This window comes from Lissotriton vulgaris, chromosome 9 (assembly GCF_964263255.1).
Source record: "Lissotriton vulgaris chromosome 9, aLisVul1.2, whole genome shotgun sequence".
In the NCBI taxonomy this organism is placed as follows: domain Eukaryota; kingdom Metazoa; phylum Chordata; class Amphibia; order Caudata; family Salamandridae; genus Lissotriton; species Lissotriton vulgaris.
The window spans coordinates 927740258-927760246 of NC_141697.1; the positions used below are offsets into that span (position 1 = coordinate 927740258).

The 19989-nt window shown below is 43.7% G+C and overlaps 1 protein-coding gene across 1 annotated transcript in view; it reads left to right on the forward strand.

Annotated features, from left to right (window-relative positions):
* The window catches only part of LOC147692542 (uncharacterized), a 308991-nt gene that overhangs the window by 184987 nt on the left and 104015 nt on the right, over positions 1-19989 (forward strand). Inside the window, exons 3-4 of the mRNA XM_086938768.1 lie at positions 3040-3144; positions 19869-19981. Of these exons, the coding sequence (XP_086794894.1) occupies positions 3040-3144; positions 19869-19981 (218 nt within the window). The remainder of the gene's footprint in view (positions 1-3039; positions 3145-19868; positions 19982-19989) is intronic.

Here is a 19989-nt window from a genome sequence, read left to right on the forward strand (position 1 = left end):
TCGGCGTAGGAGATGATGTTGATGTTGTGTTTGCGTGCGATGGCGGCGAGGGGGCTCATGTAGATATTGAAGAGGGTTGGGCTGAGCGAGGAGCCTTGGGGTACGCCACAGATGATCTCGGTGGCCGCTGAGCGGAAAGGAGGTAGGGGGACTCTCTGGGTTCTGTCGGAGAGGAACGAGGTGATCCAGTCCAGGGCCTTTCCTTGGATCCCTGTGTTGAAGAGGCGGGATATCAGGGTGCGGTGGCATACGGTGTCGAAGGCGGCCGAGGGGTCTAGGAGGATGAGAGCGGTTGTTTCTCCGTGGTCCATCAGGGTTCTGATATCGTCGGTGACTGCGATGAGGGCGGTCTCGGTCCTGTGGTTGGCTCGAAATCCGGACTGGGAAGGGTCGAGTGAGTTGTTTGCTTTGAGGAAAGCAGTCAGCTGTTTATTGACGGTCTTCTCGATGACTTTAGCCGGGAAGGGAAGAAGAGAGATGGGGCAAAAGTTCTTGAGGTCTTCGGGGTCCGCTGTGGGTTTCTTCAGAAGGGAGTTGATTCCTGCGTGCTTCCAGCTCTCAGGGTAGGTGGCTGACGTGAAGGAGTTGTTTATGATGTTCCGGAGGTGGGGTGCGATGATGATGTCGGCTTTGTTGAAGATGTGGTGGGGGCAGGGGTCAGAGGGGGAGCCCGAGTGGATGGTGTTAATGACGTGAGTGGTGTCTTCAGTGCTGATGGGGGTCCAGGCGCTGAGGATGGTGGTGGGGGTCGGTGGTTCGGTGGCTGGCGGCGGAGTCTGGGGTCCGAAGCCGTTATGTATGTCTGTGATTTTGCGGTGGAAGAACGTGGTGAGGGAGTTGCAGAGGTCTTGTGATGGTGTGATGTCGATGTTGCTGGCGCTGAGTTTGGAGAGTTCTTTGACGGTGCTGAAGAGTTCCTTGCTGTTGTGGGTGTTACTGTCTAGCCACTCTTTGAACAATGCCCTTTTGGTGGTGCGGATCAGCTGGTGGTGTTCGCGAGTGACGTTCTTGAGGGCAGTCATGTCTTCGTTGGTCTGATCGTGGTGCCAGGCTTTTTCGAGGGTTTGGCAGGATTTCTTTGAGTTTTTGAGGGTGTCGGTGAACCATGAGGATTTCCTGTTGCAGGACTCGCCTGGTTTTTTTTTCAGTGGAGCGAGGTCGTCGGCGCAGTTGGTGATCCACTGAGTGATGAATCTGTGTTCGGTCCAGTGTAGCCCGGTGGAGTGGCTGAAGGAGACGTGGTTGCTGGCGGAGAAGATGGGGTCGAGTGTGTGGCCAGATAGGTGGGTGGGGGTGTTCACCAATTGCTTGAGTCAGAGGTTGGCAAGGTTGTCGATCAGGGTGGTTGTGTTGCTGTCGTTTTTCTCCAGGTGGAAGTTCAGGTCTCCTAGGAGGATGTATTCTGTGGAGGTAAGGGCGTGCAGGCTGATGAAGTCGGCGATGGTTTCGCTGAATTTGTGCGCGGGCCCGGGGGTCTGTAGATGAGTGCTCCTCTAAGGGTGGTCTTGGGGTCGGTGTGAATCTGGAAGTGTAGGTGTTCGGTGGCAGAGAGCGTGTCTTCGTCGTTGGTCGTGATGTTGATGGTGTTCCTGTAGATGATGGCGATTCCTCCTCCGGTTTGGTTGACGCGGTCCTTCCGGGTGATCTTGTAGCCGTCCAGGATGGCTCTGGCGATGTCTGGGGCGGAGGAGGCGTTCAACCAGGTTGTTGTTGATGTTAGATCCGTGGGAGGTCTGCAGGTTCGGAGGCAGGTGAATTTGCAGGCTTGGCAGGTAAAGGGTCCGTGGGTTCGCTTCGGAGTTGCTCAGTAGCAGGCGGGTGGTCGTCCGGTGTTGAGTGCATTGAGGGTGGAGAAGTTGTATCTCAGTCGTGTGCCCTGGCTCTGGCAGGGGCCAGGGGTTCTGGCGCTGGGTGCAGTCCAGGCACGGACGGGCACAAACGGGCTTGCCTTTGGCGCGCCAGAGGCGCGCCCGCTGCGCGTGGTTGCTGCGTGGCCTCCATATGAGGGGTAGTGGGAGGGAGGAGCAGCTGGGAGGTGGGAGCGGGGGGGCCAATGGGAGACGGGGACTGGGCCGCAGGGACGCAGCGGCGGGAAAGAGAGGCAGGGGACAGCGAAGGAAGGGGGCGCAAGGGGGAAAAACGAGCAGGAAGTAAAAAACAAAAAGGCACAGAAGGGCACGGAGGAAGGGGGTACAAGCAAGGGCACAGAGGGGGGGTACAAAAGAAAAGGATGGGCAGAGAGGAGGGAGGCAAAGGCAGTACCAGAGGAGGCACAGGCGAGGCGACTGAACAGCAGGGGTCACAGGTCACACAGGGGGCTGCGTGGCGGAGAGGGGAGCGACCTGCCTGGTGATAGGGTCAAACGTCGCTATAAAGAGCTAGCTTTCTAACCCACCCAAAAACTGCACATCAAACACAGACACACTTTAAACTTTTTAACTTAATGCAATTTGAATTTTAATAGGAAAGTTAGACCTTTTAAAAATATATTTGTTTTGCCTAAAATACAAACGATATGCTGGACTATCATATCAGTTTCTTTTTTCTCCTAATGCATGCTCTGTTTTTTTTTTACAGACCTTTTTAACATTTAAAATATTACATACTGCTTTTTATCTATATAGACTTCGTTAGTTTGTTAATATTACATTTTCTAAACAGTAGCAGATCTCCTAAGTAGGCGTCGTGAACCCCCCTATAGTCCAACACCACAGTTTAAAAACCACTGTCATATGTTAAACAATGCACCTTCCATGCCGCTATCAGGATGAAATAAAGTTTGGTGATCTGAAAGGAGGTTGCTTCTTGGCTAAATGCTGATAGTGGACTGAAGTCATATCTTTCTACGTGTTTGCCTTGTAATACACACATACAAATTAGCTGGTAGTTAGAAAGATCACTGCCTTGTGTTTTGTTCTGGAACTTGAGTGAAGTCTTTTTCGATCATTACATAACGCAAAAATTAATAGAATGCTTGTAATTGTTGCTTCATGACAACATATTGTCTAATTGTTTATTTGTGTTTTATTTCAAAAACAGGTCCTCTAATTGCCACCACGGTCTTTAAATTAACAGCTAAAGAAAAGCTAGAGCTCTGCCCCGGGCAGGACTCAGTGAGAAACCATGACATTCATCATCTTCCAGGTAAGTGACGGGCATTGACCCTCAAGGAAAAACTTGTGCTTTGTATCCTTATCATTGTCCCCACACATACCACACAAATGCACTAAATACGTGCTTGATCACCGCTTACCTTTAATGTGGAACTCCTTGGATGGACAGTTGGTCCCAGAGTATATGGAGTGGAGGGACAGATTATTAAGTAGAGGCTTGAGAGTAAATGATTAAATCCATTTTGTTTTCCAGAGGGCTCTTTAATGGTCTCAGGCCAAATACAGCACATTTGCAATACTATGTGTTAAAAGGGGTTGCTCCGTTCAGAAGGGGAGGACTGTCAACTCTGCAGACCAGGCACATCACCGCATGTCTGTTTTGGTACATTGTGGACGTCTCATCCTGCTTAAACGTTGCACTGTCCTGGAGGTCCATCTTATGAAGATACATATATGCTGGTTTTCATTTCCTTATCCATCAAACAATTATTACATGTGAACATTGATTGAACGTGTCTATTAGGTTTCTTCTTTCTTCATACAAGACATTAGAAGAGGAGAAAGCAGGAAACGTATGTGGCAACACTTACGACATATATAAAAGGATTAAGGAAAAGGCTGTGGGTGTATCCTTAGCAAACTGCACCACTGTACATTAAAAACAAGACATTTAAACAGCTGGTTGTTTGGGTTGGAGGGTTAAATACAAACACTTTTGCCATTCTCACATTCAAGATACTATTTGCAGTAGCTCAGCCTATGTAGTCTTTTGACTGGTTTGCAAAAAGAACATATCCACTCTTCTTTGTTGTTTTATACGATGCACTACATACTTTCTAAATCATCAGTTCTTAATCTGTGGTCTGTGGACCACAGGGGTTCCGCAACAGCTACTTAGTCTACAACTGTTCAGAGTTTTAAACTATATTAGCAGGATTAGCAAATATTTACAGTTTGAAAATAAGTAGAATTAAACATTTTCCAGAGCTCTGTAAATGTGATAGAATTTGAAATTGTATGTTAAAATTAGTTTGGTATTTTTAGCTTGATTTGTGGGAGTAGTACAAGTAAAGTAATATGTAGTTTGGATGAGAGGTGGCCTCAGTTCAAGCAAAAGTATGTGCCAACAAAAAGGGAGGATGCATTAGGAAAAAGAAGATATAAGTATTATGTTAGACTCTAGCAAACCCGTTGTCTCTTAGAAATAAAACCAGGCTTTGAAAAGCCCCAACCTTCCCAATACAATTTTTTTATATATATCTTTTGTTTGTGACTTAATGAACATATTCCCTAATTTGTGTATTTGCTGTATACTTGTATCTGTAGTTTTGTGTATTTTTTTTAATTAAAATCATAGAAATTGTTTAGTCTGCGGTCTCTGGCTTCCAATAGTCATTCACTGGGGTGTACACAGAAGTCAAAAGGACGCTACGTTGCTTCTAATGAGAATACATTGTCTCAGGGGTGTGGAATTTAATAAAATATCTACTTGTCCATGGGGCAGGGTGCTTCATAAATCTACTTGTCCTGTTACAAAATCCACTTGCCCACTTGGTGTCATGTACTGCAGCGACAAATTATGGCCGCAATCTCATTATATAAAAGAGTTCTGATATAGCCTCCTTGATTATGCCGGGGCTCATACCATAGTAGTGTTTGAATACTTGCAATCCCCTTATGTTGCCACGTTTCCGCAGATCTACATACTGGGGCTGAAGGTAGTGATAAGCAATAGTTCCAGGGTCTGAGTGCCCTTTTGAGTCGGTGCAGACCTACTAACTTGCATGTTTTAAGGGTATCAAAAACTCTTTTCTAATATATTCCCATACAGAGAAATGTTGGAAATTTACTCCTGACAATGGTAGACGTAAACCTACTTCCAGGGTTAGGAAAAAAGTGGTTGGCGGGAAAGTGAACTTGCAAACACTCATATTTTCGCATGAGCAAATTTACACATGCATATTTGCCCATACAAAAATGCAGTTTACAAATATTTTCTAGGAGTACTATTTATTGTCCTACTTCTGTAAAGTCTTGGGAATTCACGAAAGCCACATAACTACCCTTAATGCAAGGACATGTACCTTGGGTGCACTTTTGAGATTTTATTTAATAATTGGGCCCCTAATATGGTCTGGCGTTGACCATGACCGTTTGTGTTTCTTAAAGTTCTGTTTCGGCTAGCTTCACTGTGAGTTGACAGCATTCCGTTCTTTCACAAGGAGCATATCAACACACAAAGTATTTTTGTTCATTGCCAGTTACTACTGTGGCAATGTGTGCTTTTTGAGACCAAAAAAATATTTTTGCTTTTGCCAATGTTTGTTATAATGGTGAGGGCCAAGCAGCTCGCACCCCAATAAGGTTTTACAAATACCATGCATAAAAAAGTGACACATTGACATAACTAAAAAGCTGACAACTAATTTCAGACCCACTGGCTTTGCCAATGCTTGTCCCCCCCCCCCATAATCCTATTGAAACTGGTTACACTGATCTTCCATTATGAATATTTTTGGGAAACACTAGCATGCATCAACACGTTACTAAATGATGATGCAAAGAAAGGGTACCTGAAACTTTACAGTAATTTAGCTAAATATTTTTTTTTCCAGCTTTCATTTTTTAATGAACATTTTATTTTCAAAGCAAAGAATCAATTGTGATTTCAGGCTTTTGCAAATATTTGCATCAAATCAGAGAGCATTATACATAGCTTCATTTTGCTAAACTTTGAAAATCGTGTGCATACATTTTTGTACTGGAACCACTGTCAGCAGTGTAGTTGGCGCTTACAACATTCAATTAGAGCGCTCAGCCTAATAATAAAGGCTTTCAATTAATGAACCATAAATAAAAGTTTGAACAGCAGTAACATATGGGCAAAAATATTACCTTAACTGCAGATAGTCTCCTTCCCTGATCCATAATGTGGTACTGCAAACTGGCAGCCAAAGGGTTTGTGCTGCAAGGGATTGGGCCTACTTGTCCCAAGGACAAAATAAACATTAAAACTTGTTGCCCTTGACCCCAAACAAAGTGTCCTGGGAGTCGGGCTATAGGAATTCCACATCCCTGATTGTCCACAATTTTGTTATGCTCCACCCATAAATCAAACATGATACCTTAAAATGTAATGATTTGTCATGTGAAATAACTAAGGGCTACAGAATGGTTCTCTGGTTTTAAAGGACACTCTACCAATCTGCTTTCAATCACATTTCTGTGGCATTCGTACATATTAGCATGTAATAAGTCCAAAATAAAAAATATGTTTACAGCAGTTCTGTTTGAGTTTCAGCTTATGTTATGATCAAGAATATTTGCGATGACTAATTGGGTCTAAAAAGTGTAATTGTAACTTCTTCCACTATCAGAATATATTGTTCCTAATCACCATTTGGGCTTTACTATGCTGGGTATAGGAAAATAAATTGTTTTTGTGATCATGAGTTGTAAGCAGTGTTCATTCATCACTATTTCTTGATATCTTTCATTGTATGTGAATTGGTCTAAATGCCTTGTTCCACAAAATAGGAGAGTAGAATATCAGAATTAAGTTTAGTGATGTTTCATTTTAAATACAAAAATGATGTATGTATATAGTGAATAGGGCCCTTGCCAGACTTCAAAGATGGAATTCAGTGGAGCAGCTTTAAAAGGTAGAGAACCCAAGGCTGGGAAGATCACTTGTATTTCTGACTGAGCAAGTAGTCTGTGGAGATACTAGTACAGAAACAGATTTGAGGCTTTTTTTCTATCTAGGAGTATGTTCATAGTGACAGTACATAGCAGGTTCCTACCAGCATGTTTATTCTTCATTTAGTAATTGACTGAAGAATATGGCATGAGTAGGTCAGGCAAGAGAACATTTCAATGTAGCCTTTTGGTCACTACACATAGGTCAGATTGGTGGTGTTGTAGGTGATGGGAATAAGCTTAATGCACCATAAAAGAAGTCCCGTGATTCATTGGTGCCCTATTCTACTTCTTGAATAAACTAGATATTTGGCAAATCCATATCCCACAAAGAGTAGTGGGAAGAACATAGCTTAAAGGCACAATTTAGACTCTTAAATGGCACAGGGGAGGTAAGCCGTTAATATAGAATTGGCCACTAATTCTAACCTGCTTTTAGTAATTAGATGCTGTTATTGATCCAGTAAGATCTCATTTTCCCTGGTTCCTGAGACAGCCAGTGGCTACTGAAAGGTATCCTTGCTGGACACTGTTGTTTACCACTTGTCCAGGGGTCTCATCCATTCTTGTACTCAAGTCATATAATTTAGTTTGCAGCATGTTTCTATTGCAGAATCACAAGCTATGCACTCGCCTGCCATATAGTGTATCGACTTCTAGTGTGTGTGGAATGATTCATGACCATATTCCTTAAAATCCGCTCTACAACGGGGTGCAAACCACCTCTCATTTCTTTCTGTAATTGGGTCCGAAAGTTATCATCATTATGCTGCATGTTTAATTGCAATGTGACCATTGACTCTTGTCACCAACAATCAGAAAACAAGCTTGCTGTAGGTTTTTTCTCTATCTGACATGGCCTTGTTTTATTTAAGTTGAATACCCTTTTTAAATGTTGCCTTAAATGTAAAGCATATTGCGGCTAGGCATACCTCTGAGGGGATGTGCCAGGCTTTTTGATACATAAAATTTATAAGATAAACAACCATTTACAAAGTTTATAGGTCTTGCTTTTGAAACCTGGAGCCTACTGACTCTGGCAATACTTTTTTGCGATGTACAGCATCTAAAAAAAGCAAAAGGCGCTATGCTGAAGCCGTGCACCAGTGCAAAAAAAGAAATGGAATAATGGTTTATGTGACGCACTCAAAGTGCTTACGTGTTATGACTCTGCTGGAACCCGCGTCATTTAGTAGGCATACACATGCATGATGACATATGTGCACACACATCACCAATAATGCACACGTGTACTAAATGATGCAGGCACCATTTTATTTGTTTATTTGCAGCTAGACTATGTCTCTACCAGATACATCGTTACCGAAGGTCAGCAACTTGTTCATCAGTCCACTATGGGGGACATCACTTGGTGCGGTAAATAAATATTTTTAAAAATTAATTTGAGCTAAAGCACATTTGTGCATGCAGAACAGCATGATAACCAGATGGGAGCTACTGGGCCCTCTAGAAAATATTTCGAAAAATATCAAAATGAATGCAAATTGTGGGAGAGCAATACAGGAGCAGGTGGAGAAAAGCAGCAGGGAGTGGCCAGCAACAAGTAAAATTAAAATAAAGCCGGATGAGAAGAGATAAAGTAGAAGAAAAGCAGCATGGGTAGGGTGTGCAGGGGGGAGAAGCACCCAAGAGAGTATAGAACAAAAGAGAGAGAGCAACAAGGAAAGCGTTGGCAGTTATTTGGCGGCGGATGAAGCCCACAGGGGTGAGGCTTGGAAAACACAAACTCTGATGCCATGCTTACCATAAAAGACAAAAACAGTTCCTACTTTCTAACAACAGTACTAAAGTTGGCTAAAGACAGCTTTGTCTCAGTGTAAGAAACCCGGTCCGTCATCGAAGATGGGAAGTGGAAATACAATTGCCTCTCAGTATTTTTTTTAGATGTGGATTTATCACAGACTCCATATTCTTTCTTTTGTGTACCTTCAATCCACCGGCAATAACTATTGTTTTTCTTTTTGCTGGCCCTGTATAACACCTACAAAAAGCATTGGAGTTGCAAATGCTTGTTATTAACAATGCAACTTTTTCTCCAATTTTTTTTTTGTATAACTAAGCACAAAAAATAGGTATTAACCCTGTTAGATTTATTCATCCAACAGTTGTGTATTAACTTTCTGGATACAGTGGTGTAGCAATGGTACCATGGGTGTCCTTTTGCAAGCAAGAAAATGGCCCCCGCTGCCCTCCAGTTAAGTATTGAATGACAGGCCTAAAAAAAGAGTGCAGTGGCTCCTTCAGACGTTTGGGCCCAGGTGCCACTGCAACTGCTGCATTATTGATAGTTATGCCTGTATCTGGCTAGAGATGGTAGTATCTACTTTGTTCCTTGCTGATTGAGAGCAGCAAAGACTTCAGTAGTGTCTTAAGTGAGTTTGTCTTTGTGAAAAGGCTATGAGCATCAAAGTGCAGAATTCAAAAGTCCCCCTAAAAGAGGTGAGTGGAAGTCCCTTTACTTTCAAGCAGGTTCGTATTCAGTGGGGGCCTAAGCATCATGCTTGCATGCACTACAATACACTACAGTATTAAACTAAGTCCTCATCAAGTACCCCATCAAAAGGCTACACTCTGGAAATAGGAAGGCACCAATAGTTGCAGAACGATAGGGAGTGCTGCGGACACAGATGCAGGTGTGAGTACAAAATAATTAGACACCATCATATTAAGAGTAAAAGAAACAAATTAGAGTAGAAGAACTCAGCCACTATAGGAGCCGTTCCAGCAGGCGCCATTCTCCTTCAACGGCCGGCGGCAAGTCTCGGCATAGGTGGTCAAAGTCGCAGCGCCTTCTGCCTTGGTCGCCTACCGCTGGTCCCTGTTCTTCTGCTGAAATGTCGAAGCATGAGTCTGTCCTGCATCTCCCCACCTATCCTGGGGTTGGAGGGTCTTTGACGGAGGAAAGTTCCTCTCTGGCGGACATGTTCAATCGAGTTTCTGTTGTACTTGACTTACAATTTATTTCTGTGGAATTGTCAACAGACCCTTTACTTGGTGCTCTACATCCTGACCAGTCTCACTTTGAGTCTGTCTTCCTTATAGTGACTGTCTTTTCGATGGTCTGTTGGGTACTTGGACTCACCCTGAGACGGGGCTCTCTGTTGATTGCTTTATTTCTCCCACATCGTTGTGCATGGTTGCGTACTTCCAGGTTTTCGGAGGCATTGCAAACTACTTTGATTGACATGCCTTTTGATGGTGACTCCCTTTTTGGTGCGCCTGCTAACTCGGCTTCACGCTAGTTCAGAGATAGTTCTGGTGGTGCAGAGTCTTACCTCTGTTGTACTAGGTTATCGGGACAAATTGTTTCCCCTTGTTTCAGCTGTTATCGGCCTTCATGGGGTGGAGTACTAATCTCCCATCTAGGGTTACATCCAGTGTGGTGTTCCTGCTTGTTGCAGGTGCTTTCTTCTTATTAATCTGTTAGTGACAGATTTAGTTTCCAGCCCTTTTAAACGTCTTAATTCCGGCCTCGTGTGGGCCTGTTCTTACAGCTTCCTTTTGCCTCTTGACTTTTTTCTACTTGAGTACCTACTCTCTATCAGGTATTCTGTTACGTTGTTCGAATGCACTATATCCTTGTTCCCTGTTTTTCTGGGACTTTATTGTGTATGCCCTATGGGCATCTTGTGAGGTACCTATACACTTAGTATCCTGTACAGGGACTTCAACTTCATCTTTCCTGTTCTCCTTATATCCTTTTTGGGTGTGGTTACTTCATTACTTTTCTTTGTGCATATCCGATCTTCTGCCCAACTACATATTTCTGCTGTGTATGCACTGTCCTCCAATGTTGGATACCTCTTCCCCTTCCTGGGGTTTGTTTCCCTTATTCCCTGTACTCTCAGTTTTTGTCTAGAGCTTTAGTTTGGTTTATTACTTGTTTCTCAAGTTTCCATGGACCATTGATCAGGCTTCTCAACTGTTTTTCAAGCCTTCATTTGTTGGACAATGTTTGATTGTCTACCTCAACTATTAGTTGCCCTTAGTCTCCGCCAGCCCTTTCATTTCACCCTGGTGGTCTTCTTCTTCTTGGTGGATTTCTCCCTGCTGTTTATTTTTTGTTTCACCTGTTACCACCTGCTAGCACCCTTCCTCAATCGGTGGCATTGGTTCGTGGCCAGTTGCCCTTCATTTCCTGTAGTGGGCAATACCCTCCACTTCCTACTCTTACGTGGCATTGTGTTGCTCTTTTCCATCCTTGTCTTTCTGTCTCCACCGCAGTTTGTTTTATAACTTCTTCTTTACGATGGTAGGATGTATTATCTCGGTCCTTCCTTGATTATCTCTGTTCTTGGCTTACCCTTCATTCCTCTACTTCTCATCCTCCCGCTCACTGGCAGAGGACGTGGGTTATCTTTGGTGGAGTGCATATACTTTCGCTCCCCTGTATGACTTGTGTGTCTATGGGAATTTGTATATTTTTTCTACACATATTTATCCTTCTATACATTATCTTTGGATATTTATGTCTCTGCATGTATTTACCTATCTCTTGAATGGATCTCTTGTAGATGTCTTTGACTTCTAGTATTTATGTGTGTGCTGTGCACATATGGTCGTCTGGCCTTCTATAAGGTGTACGTCACTGTATTTTACCTACACCGTTCTTGGTGACCTGGTTCAGCATTCTTAGTTGTGCTTGTCTGTTTCCTTCCTTCTCATCAGTGAGCATCTTCGTTACATTTTTTGGAGGATGCCTTTTATATCTTCGAGGTTCTCAATGTAAGACTGGTTTTCTTTACTGTTCTTGTTGTTTCCTGGTGATGCTCTTCAGCATTCATTGTTCCCTTTCTCTTTTCTCTCTCATTCTGTTGTTGGAGGTTTCTTTTTTCAAGATCAATTTCTCAGGATAGTTTCCTCGACAATCAGTGGGTGCTTTTTATTTGTTGTATGTGTTGCTACTCCTGAGCATGCTGTGTTTGCTCCTTCCATTTGGTTTTGAGCCTGGACTCTATGGACTATTGTCCTTGGTCCCTTTGCATTCCCCGATCTTCGGTTGCATTCCCTTTGGGGCTGCCTCTTTACTGGTTCTGTACAGTGTTCTTACACTCATGGCTTTCTGCTCCCTACGGGCTTTCCATAGTCCGTCTTGGTGATCAGTCCTCTCGGTGAACATCCTTCTCCACCTATCATTTTCGGATAGTCTAGTTCTTTTCTATCTTTTGGAATGGCTTCTCCTATTGGGGATCTTTGGTGAGGTCAGTTTGCAGCCCTCCTCCAAGGATGGTATTGCTTGGGTATCTGATTCTAAGATAAGCAATCTGTCTCTATCAGATGGACAAGTTATTTGTCTTCGATAACGCCTATCTGGTAGATAAAGGATCTTGCTGTAGAATTCTTATTGACCCATCCATCTGTGGTCCCCTTTTTGGCATGCTACTACTGTTTGTTCATTCTGTACTTGTTGATACACAATTTTTTCCTTTTCTGGCACACTGTTTCCAGAGACTGTTTCTCTAAACGGCTCTGCATTCAGGGATTTGAAATTCCTATAGCCAGACGCCCAGGACATATTGTTTGGGGTCAAGGGCAACACGTTTTCATGTGTATTTTGTCCTTGGGACAAATAGGCCCAACCCCCTGCAGCACAAACCCTTTGGCTACCAGTTTGCAGTACCACATTATGGATGAGGGAATGGCACTGTCTGCAGTTAAAGTAATATTGTTGTCCATATGTTAAAGCTGTTCAAACTTGTATTTTTGGTTAATTGAAAGCCTTTATTATTAGGGTGAGCGCTCTAGGTAAATGGTGTAAGCTCTAACTGCACTACTGACAGTGGTTCCAGTATAAAAATGTGTACACACGTTTTCAAAGTTTAGCAATATGTGGCTATGTATACTGCTCCCAGAATGCTCTGTTTTGACGCAAATATTTGCAGAAGCTTGAAACAAAGATTGATGATTCTTTGCTTTCAAAATAAAATGTTCATAAAAAGGTGAGAGCAGGGAAAAAACATTTAGCAAAACTACTTTAAAATTTCATGTACCTTTTCTTTGCAGCATCATTTAGTAACATGTGTTGATGCATGCTAGTATTTCCCAAAAATATTCATAATGGAAAACCAGTGTAACCAGTTTCAATAAGATTAAGGGAAACAAAAGGGAAACAAAAGTAAAGAAGCATTGGCAAAGCCAGTATATCTGAAATTGTTGGCACTGAACAAAACTACTTTATTTTATTGAACAGGTTTTATATAGTACTAGCAGCCCGCCCCAGCGTTGCCTGGGGCAGAAGGGGGCTGCGGGCTGCATTATCCCAGGGCAGAACTCCCTCCCGCCTCTCGCCCCCGCCTCCCGCCTCCCGCCCTGGACTTAAGCAACACGGCGGTGCACCCGCTGACTCCCTCCCGGCCCCCGCCTCCCGCCCGGACTTCAACAACACGGCGGTGCACCCGCCGACTCCCCCCCGCCTCCCGCCTCCCGCCCAGACTTCAGCAACACGGCGGTGCAGCCGCAACGTACCTGTCACTGCTCCTCCTGCCGGTTCTCTCATACTGGCGCTGTTGTCCTCCGGCTCTTCCTGGTTCTGCTTCTCGCCGCTCCTCCCCTCACTCAGACGTCGCGCTCCTCTTCCTGGTTCTGGTGAACGCCGGCCGCTCCTCCCCTCACGCAGACGTTGCAGCCGGCGCTAGTTGCAAGGGACTACTTTGTTTTATAATTTTAATTTTTTAATTTACGTTTTAACTTTATTTTATGGAGCCTATGTCCATCTACACACCCTGAGGATTACAAAAATGTATTGGGTGTGTGGATTGGCGCTGTGGTTCCCGAGTTTACTCTTTATAATAGTAGTATAGATGACTAGACTCAGAGGTATCAGAGTTCTTTACAGCAGCTAGTAGAGGAACGGAGAATAAAATTAGTACAGCTATGTCAAAACAAAACCATAAGGGCCAACAAAATGATTAAACCTAAGACTTAACATACATAACGAGAACAAACTGTATAGGGTGGGAGGGGGGAAGAGGGAAAAAAGGGAGGAGGCTAGGAAGTGAAGGGGTGGGAGAAAGTGGGAGGGGAAGGTCTAAGAGGGGGAGATAGGGTGCGGGTGGATGTGGTGAGAGGGAGAGTGGAGAAAGACAAGGAAACAGACAGGTAGAATCTGACAGGGGCAACTGGGAGAGGGTCGGAGGGCAAGCGGAAGGAATTAGGGACCTCAATATTTGTTGAGGAGATGAAGTTTAAGGTCCTTTTTGAAGCTGAGATAGAAGGGGTTGCAGCTCAGGTCTTTCGGGAGGTTGTTCCAGATGCTAGGGGCGTTACCAGAGAAAGAGCGAGCTTGTGTGCGTTCCTTTTTCAACCGGGGAGGGACTAGAATGAGAGCATTGGTAATTTCTCGTTGGTCGGTAACAGCCCGCTTTGTGGAGTTTATCAGTGAGGTACGAAGGGGAGTTATGATGAAGGGCTTTATGAGTAATGCATGCAACCTTGAAGGCGGATCTGCCTCCGACAGGCAGCCAGTTGAGGGCTTTGAGGGTAGGTGAGATGTGTTCAAAGTGTTTGCAGTCGGAGATAAGCCTGGCAGCAAGGTTAAGCACAGTTTGGAGTTGAGCTAAGTGAATTTTAGGCGTACCGGAGAGGATAGCGTTCCCATAGTCAATTTTCGACAGGACCAGTGCTTGGTCTACAGATTTGAAGTCATCAACAGGAATGAAGGGTTTGATTTTCTAGAGATGGCGGAGAGAGAAGAGTTCCCCCATGGCCGAGTTTTTTATATGGGGAATAAGTGTCAGGTAGTTGTCAATGGTAAAACCTAAAGATTTGACTGAATTGGTTAAGGTAAGAGAGCAGTTGAGCGCATTCAGGTCTTGGATCCAGTCTTGGATGGAAAGAGGGTTGTTTTTCGGAGAGAAGAGAATGATTTCGGTTTTATTCGGGTTGAGTTTGAGATGGTTATGGTGGAACCAAGATTGGATCTTAGTTAGAGTGTTGTTAAGGTGTAGAACATCAGAGCAGGACTTAATCTTTAAATAGAGTTGCGTGTCGTCGGCATAGAGATGGTATTTGATACCTGCATTTTTAAGAATGATGGTGAGCGGTTCCATAAAGAGGTTGAAGAGGGAAGGGGAGAGCCCTGGGGAACACCTCTGGAGATATAAGTGGGGTTAGAAAGGCAATCCAAGATTTTGATTTGCTGGGTTCTCTGCTTGGAGAAGGACGTGAACCATTGGAGAATGATCCCATTGAGGCCAAAGCGAACTTTGAGAGTGTTAAGTGGGGAAGAGTGGTTGACAGTATCAAAAGCAGCAGAGAGGTCGAGGAGGATGAGAAGGCAAGAGTCACCCCTGTCAAGGGAGTGATGGATGTCATCCACTATGTTAAGCATAGCAGTTTCAGTACTGCAGCCTTTTCTGAAGCCAGATTGCAGAGAGTAGAGAAGATTGAAAAAGTTCATATGTTTATCCAGTTGGAGAAGGGCGCATTTTTCAAGGGCTTTGGAGAGAAGATGGAGGTTAGAGATAGGTCTGAGATTATTTAGGTCGTTAGGGTCGGCATTGGGATTTTTGAGAATTGGAGTGATTTGTCTGAGCTGGACGGATGCAGGGACAGACCCGAGCCTAAAGAGGAATTGATGATAGTGGTCCAGAAAGGAGCAATGATATGTTTAAGATCTTTGATTAGGTTAGAAGGGAGGAGGTCTTTTGTGTGGGAGGAAGGTTTAAGATTAGTGATGATGTCATAAACTTCGAGTTCAGAAACAGGGCGGAAAGTATTCCAGGAGGCGTTTTTTTGCTGGGGTTTGTTGGAGATGGAATCTGGTGGGAGAGTGTCAGGAGGGAGAAGTGAGGGGTCAGTGGGTGGGTTGATAAGGGCAGGAGAGTCCGAAGTCATGTCAAAGGATGGTAGAGGGAGAGTAGAGAGGGGAGTTAAGAGGAAGGATTGTTCAATTTTGGCTATTTTTTTCGGAGAAGTTTGCGATATCTTCACAATTTTCAATGGAGGCCTTAAGATTAGGGGGGCAGAGGATGTTTGGTTTTTGACAATGTTGAATTGTTCTATAGGTCTATTTTTGGCCCGATCAATTTGTGCGCGGAAGTAGGAGGCCTTTTCATTCAGGATGTGCTTCTTGTAATTGAACCCAGCGGATCTGAGTAGGGCAATATTGACTGGAAAAGGGTGTTGCCTCCACGTTCTTTCCGTTAATCTAAGAGAGCGTCTTTCATTGTTGAGATCTGGGTTGAACCACAATTTGGAAGGGATATTTCATATTGTTTTAAGCTTGGGAGGGGCAAGTTGGTCAAGCACCTCTTTAACCAAATTATTGAAATGGTCCGTGAGGTCATTAGCGTTATGGAAGGGAGGATTAAGTAGAAATTGAGCTTGCAGCTTAGACTTCAGTTCGCCAGGGGGGATATGATTAACATTTCTGGTCAGTTTCTTGTGCTTAAGAGGTCTTGGTGAGAGAGGAGAAGACTTGGTAGAGATCGTGAAGAGAATGAGGTGGTGGTCGGACCAATCGATGAGGATGATGTTGGATAAGGTGACTCGTTCTGGGCAGACATTGACTCATGTCTGCCCAAAACGAAGCTAAAGGGTCAAAATCAGCGCCCCCCTGCCCCATGGTTCAATGATTCTTTAAAGCAAGAAAAAACTAAATGTAAAAATGCTGAACGTCAGTGGAGGAAGTCTTACTCCATAGAAACCAAGAAAGAATATAAAATAATACTAACACACTATCAAAAGATGTGTAGCAAAGCTAAAGCCGAATTTGTATGTACCAAAATTACTGCAGCCTTAAATCAATCTAAAACACTTTTTAAAATAGTGAAAGAGCTGGCTGGCTCAAATACTTCACAAAATCCACCTGACCTTAATAAAACACAATGTGACCAACTAGCTACCTTTTTTGTAAACAAAGTAGATAAAATATACCAGAGCATTGAACAAGAACAGAATGAACAAAACGACCCTAATATGGATGTTCTAAACTCCTCCCTTGACAGACCGAGTAACCTTACTGACATCCTAGACCCTAGTGTCTGCGATTCTCATACTGTCTTACTAGAAAACTGGCCCATGCTTGATATTGATACTGTTATTGACCTAATTAATACGATCAAATCAGGCTCACCAAGAGACCCACTACCGTGCTCCATCCTAAAACTACTTCGCAGGAAATCTATGTCCATTATCACCGACCTTTTAAATACATCCCTACAGGAAGAACATGTGCCAGATGAATGGAAACATGCAATGATCCATCCACTGCTAAAAAAAGCTGATGCTGATCAAAACTTGCCCTCTAACTTCCGGCCAATTTCTCTCCTCCCTTTTTTTGCCAAGATTTTGGAGAAACACGTTCACCGATCCCTCACGGACTTTATAACCACGCATGACTTGTTGCCCTCCCATCAGTCAGGCTTTAGGGCAGGCTTCTCAACTGAGACTACCTTATTAGGTGTTACAGAGAATATCCGCGCTATGATAGACAGAGGAGAAACGGTGGCACTTGTGCTTCTTGACCTCAGTGCCGCATTTGATACGGTGTCACATGCGGTACTAATGTGGACTCTCCATTCAATAGGCATTTGTGGCGCTGCCTTAAATTGGATCAAATCATTGCTAGAGAATAGAACGTTCCAAGTCTTTTCTCAACCTGCTTGCTCTGATACCCTTACCTTCAAACACGGAGTACCACAAGGCTCGATTTTAAGCCCGTTACTTTTTAATCTGTACATGAGTCCGCTCGCAAAAGTAGTAGAAGAGACTGGTTTGCTGATGTTCTCCTACGCTGACGATTCTCAGCTTCTCTTCTCTCTTTCCTCGTCGGAAAGTAATAATCCCTCCACATTAAATCTAGGTTTGAGAAAAATTGCAGGGTGGATGCAAAAAAACTTCCTGAAATTAAACGGGGATAAAACCGAGTTAATTGTCCTGGGGAAAAATAAAGAACTTTGGGGACCCCAACATTGGCCATCAGAAATGGGTACTTCCCCGACTCCAACTACACAGGCCCGTAATCTAGGTTTCATTGTGGATGACTCGTTGAATATGCACCAGCAAGCTGTGAAAACATCGGCCACTTGTTTCGCTATTCTAAAATGGCTAAAAAAATATGCTGGATGCTACCAGACCACACAAAACAACGGTCATCGATGCCTTAATAACATCCAGGCTTGATTACGGCAATGTGTTATATCTGGGGGCAAAAAAGGCTACGATCCGCAGACTGCAAACTGTGCAGAACGCAGCGGCGAGACTGCTAGGTAAAATTCCCAATTTCTCATCCACCGCCAAATTTATCCGTGAGCTGCATTGGCTGAGAATAGAGAACAGGATCAAATTCAAATCCCTATGCTTCATGCACAAGATTTCTACCAAAAAAGCCCCTAAGTACCTACAAAATCTGGTCCGCCGTTACCATCCCTCTCGGACTCTAAGATCTGCAACTGCCAATAATTTTGTTATCCCTAAAATAAAACTATCACGCATGGGTGGCAAATCCTTTGCCTTCCTTAGACCCTCCCTGTGGAATGCTATGCCACAGGCTCTGCGCTCTGAGGTGAACTACATGAAATTCAGGAAAGCCTTAAAAACCTGGCTATTCCACATTTAAGTCTGTTGTCCTGTCAGTTACTACTGAATCATAGCGCCGGGAAACCCTTTGTTGGGTAGCTGTTGCGCTATATAAGCTAAATAAATGAATAAGGTGGGCAGATTGTTGTTAGCGATGATGGCGTTAAGAGTAGACCCTTTGGTGTGGGTTGGGGAAAGGCAAAGTTGTTTAAGGTCATTGATCTCAAGAAAGTTGGAGAGTAGACTGCGGGGTCCTTAGTATCATTCCACACTTTGTGTAATATGCTCCTTGTGAAAGAGCAGAATGCTGTCACTCACAGTGAAGCCGCTGATACAGAGAGAGAGAGAGACAGAATTTTAATAAACGCAAAAGGTCATGGTCAACACCAGACCAAATTAGGGGCCCAATTATTAAAGAAAGTCTCAAAAGTGCACCCATGGTATATATTTCCTTGCATTAAGTGCAGCTATATGGCTTTCGTGAATTCCCAAGAGTTTACAGAAGTAGGATAAAAAATAGTACTCCTAGAAAATATTTGTGAACTGCATTTTAGCATGAGCAAATGTGCATATGTAGATTTGCTCATGAGAAAATCTGGGTGTTTGCAAGATCACTTTCCCTTCAACCACTTTTTTCCCAACTCTTCAAGAAGGTTTACATCTGCCATTGTCAGGAGTACATTTCCAACGTTTCTCAGTATGGGAAACGATTAGAGAAGAGTTGTTGTAAAACACTTAAAACCTGAAAGTTAGGTTTGCAAAGACTCAAAAGGGCATTCTAACCCTGGAACTATTGCTTACCACTACCTTCAACCCAAGTATGTAGATCTGCTAAAATGTGCCAACATAAGGGGATTGCACGTATTCAAACACTGCTATGGTATGAGCCCTACCAGAGAGGCTATATCAGCGCTCCTATATAATGAGATTGCTGCCATAATTTGTCGCCGCACTACATGGCACCAAAGGCACAAGTGGATTTTGTTACAGGACAAGTAGATTTATGAAGCAACCTGCCCCATGGACAAGTAGATATTTATTAAATTCCACACCCATAGCATTGTTGGCACGGAAATAGTCACCAATGAAAGTGACGTCAGCTCGTCGGGGGAGGGTTTATATGGACTCAGTTTACGTCACATTCAGGAGACGATGTCACTATGGAGTAGTTTGACGCCCTCTACAGACGCGCAGAAGTACTGCTGGGAAAATTTTCATATCTAGTCTGGCGCCTGTGGAGGATTCTAAGATAAGGAATCTGCGGCTAGATCCTGTCTCTACCAGATAAGGCATTACCAAAGGTGAGTATTTTGGCCTTTATGGATGTGTTAATTTTTTCCCCTCCTAAACAAGCTGCTTTGATTTGTCATTATTACACAATATTGTAAAGATAGATTAAATATTTGTTGTTGTGACTCAAGGGGAAGCAGGGAGACATAAAATGGAATGCAGGACAAAAAGGAAAAGGGGTGTAATTTCATGGGGGTGTTATTCGTTTTTATGTTTATTCAACAGGCAACATGATTTCCAGCCCGGACGTGCTATTCAGGACACACCGAGCTGAAGAGCTGTGTCTAAAGGATGTCCAGGGCACAGAAGGAAGTATACAGAATGACTGCCTTTGCCCAGGTGAGAA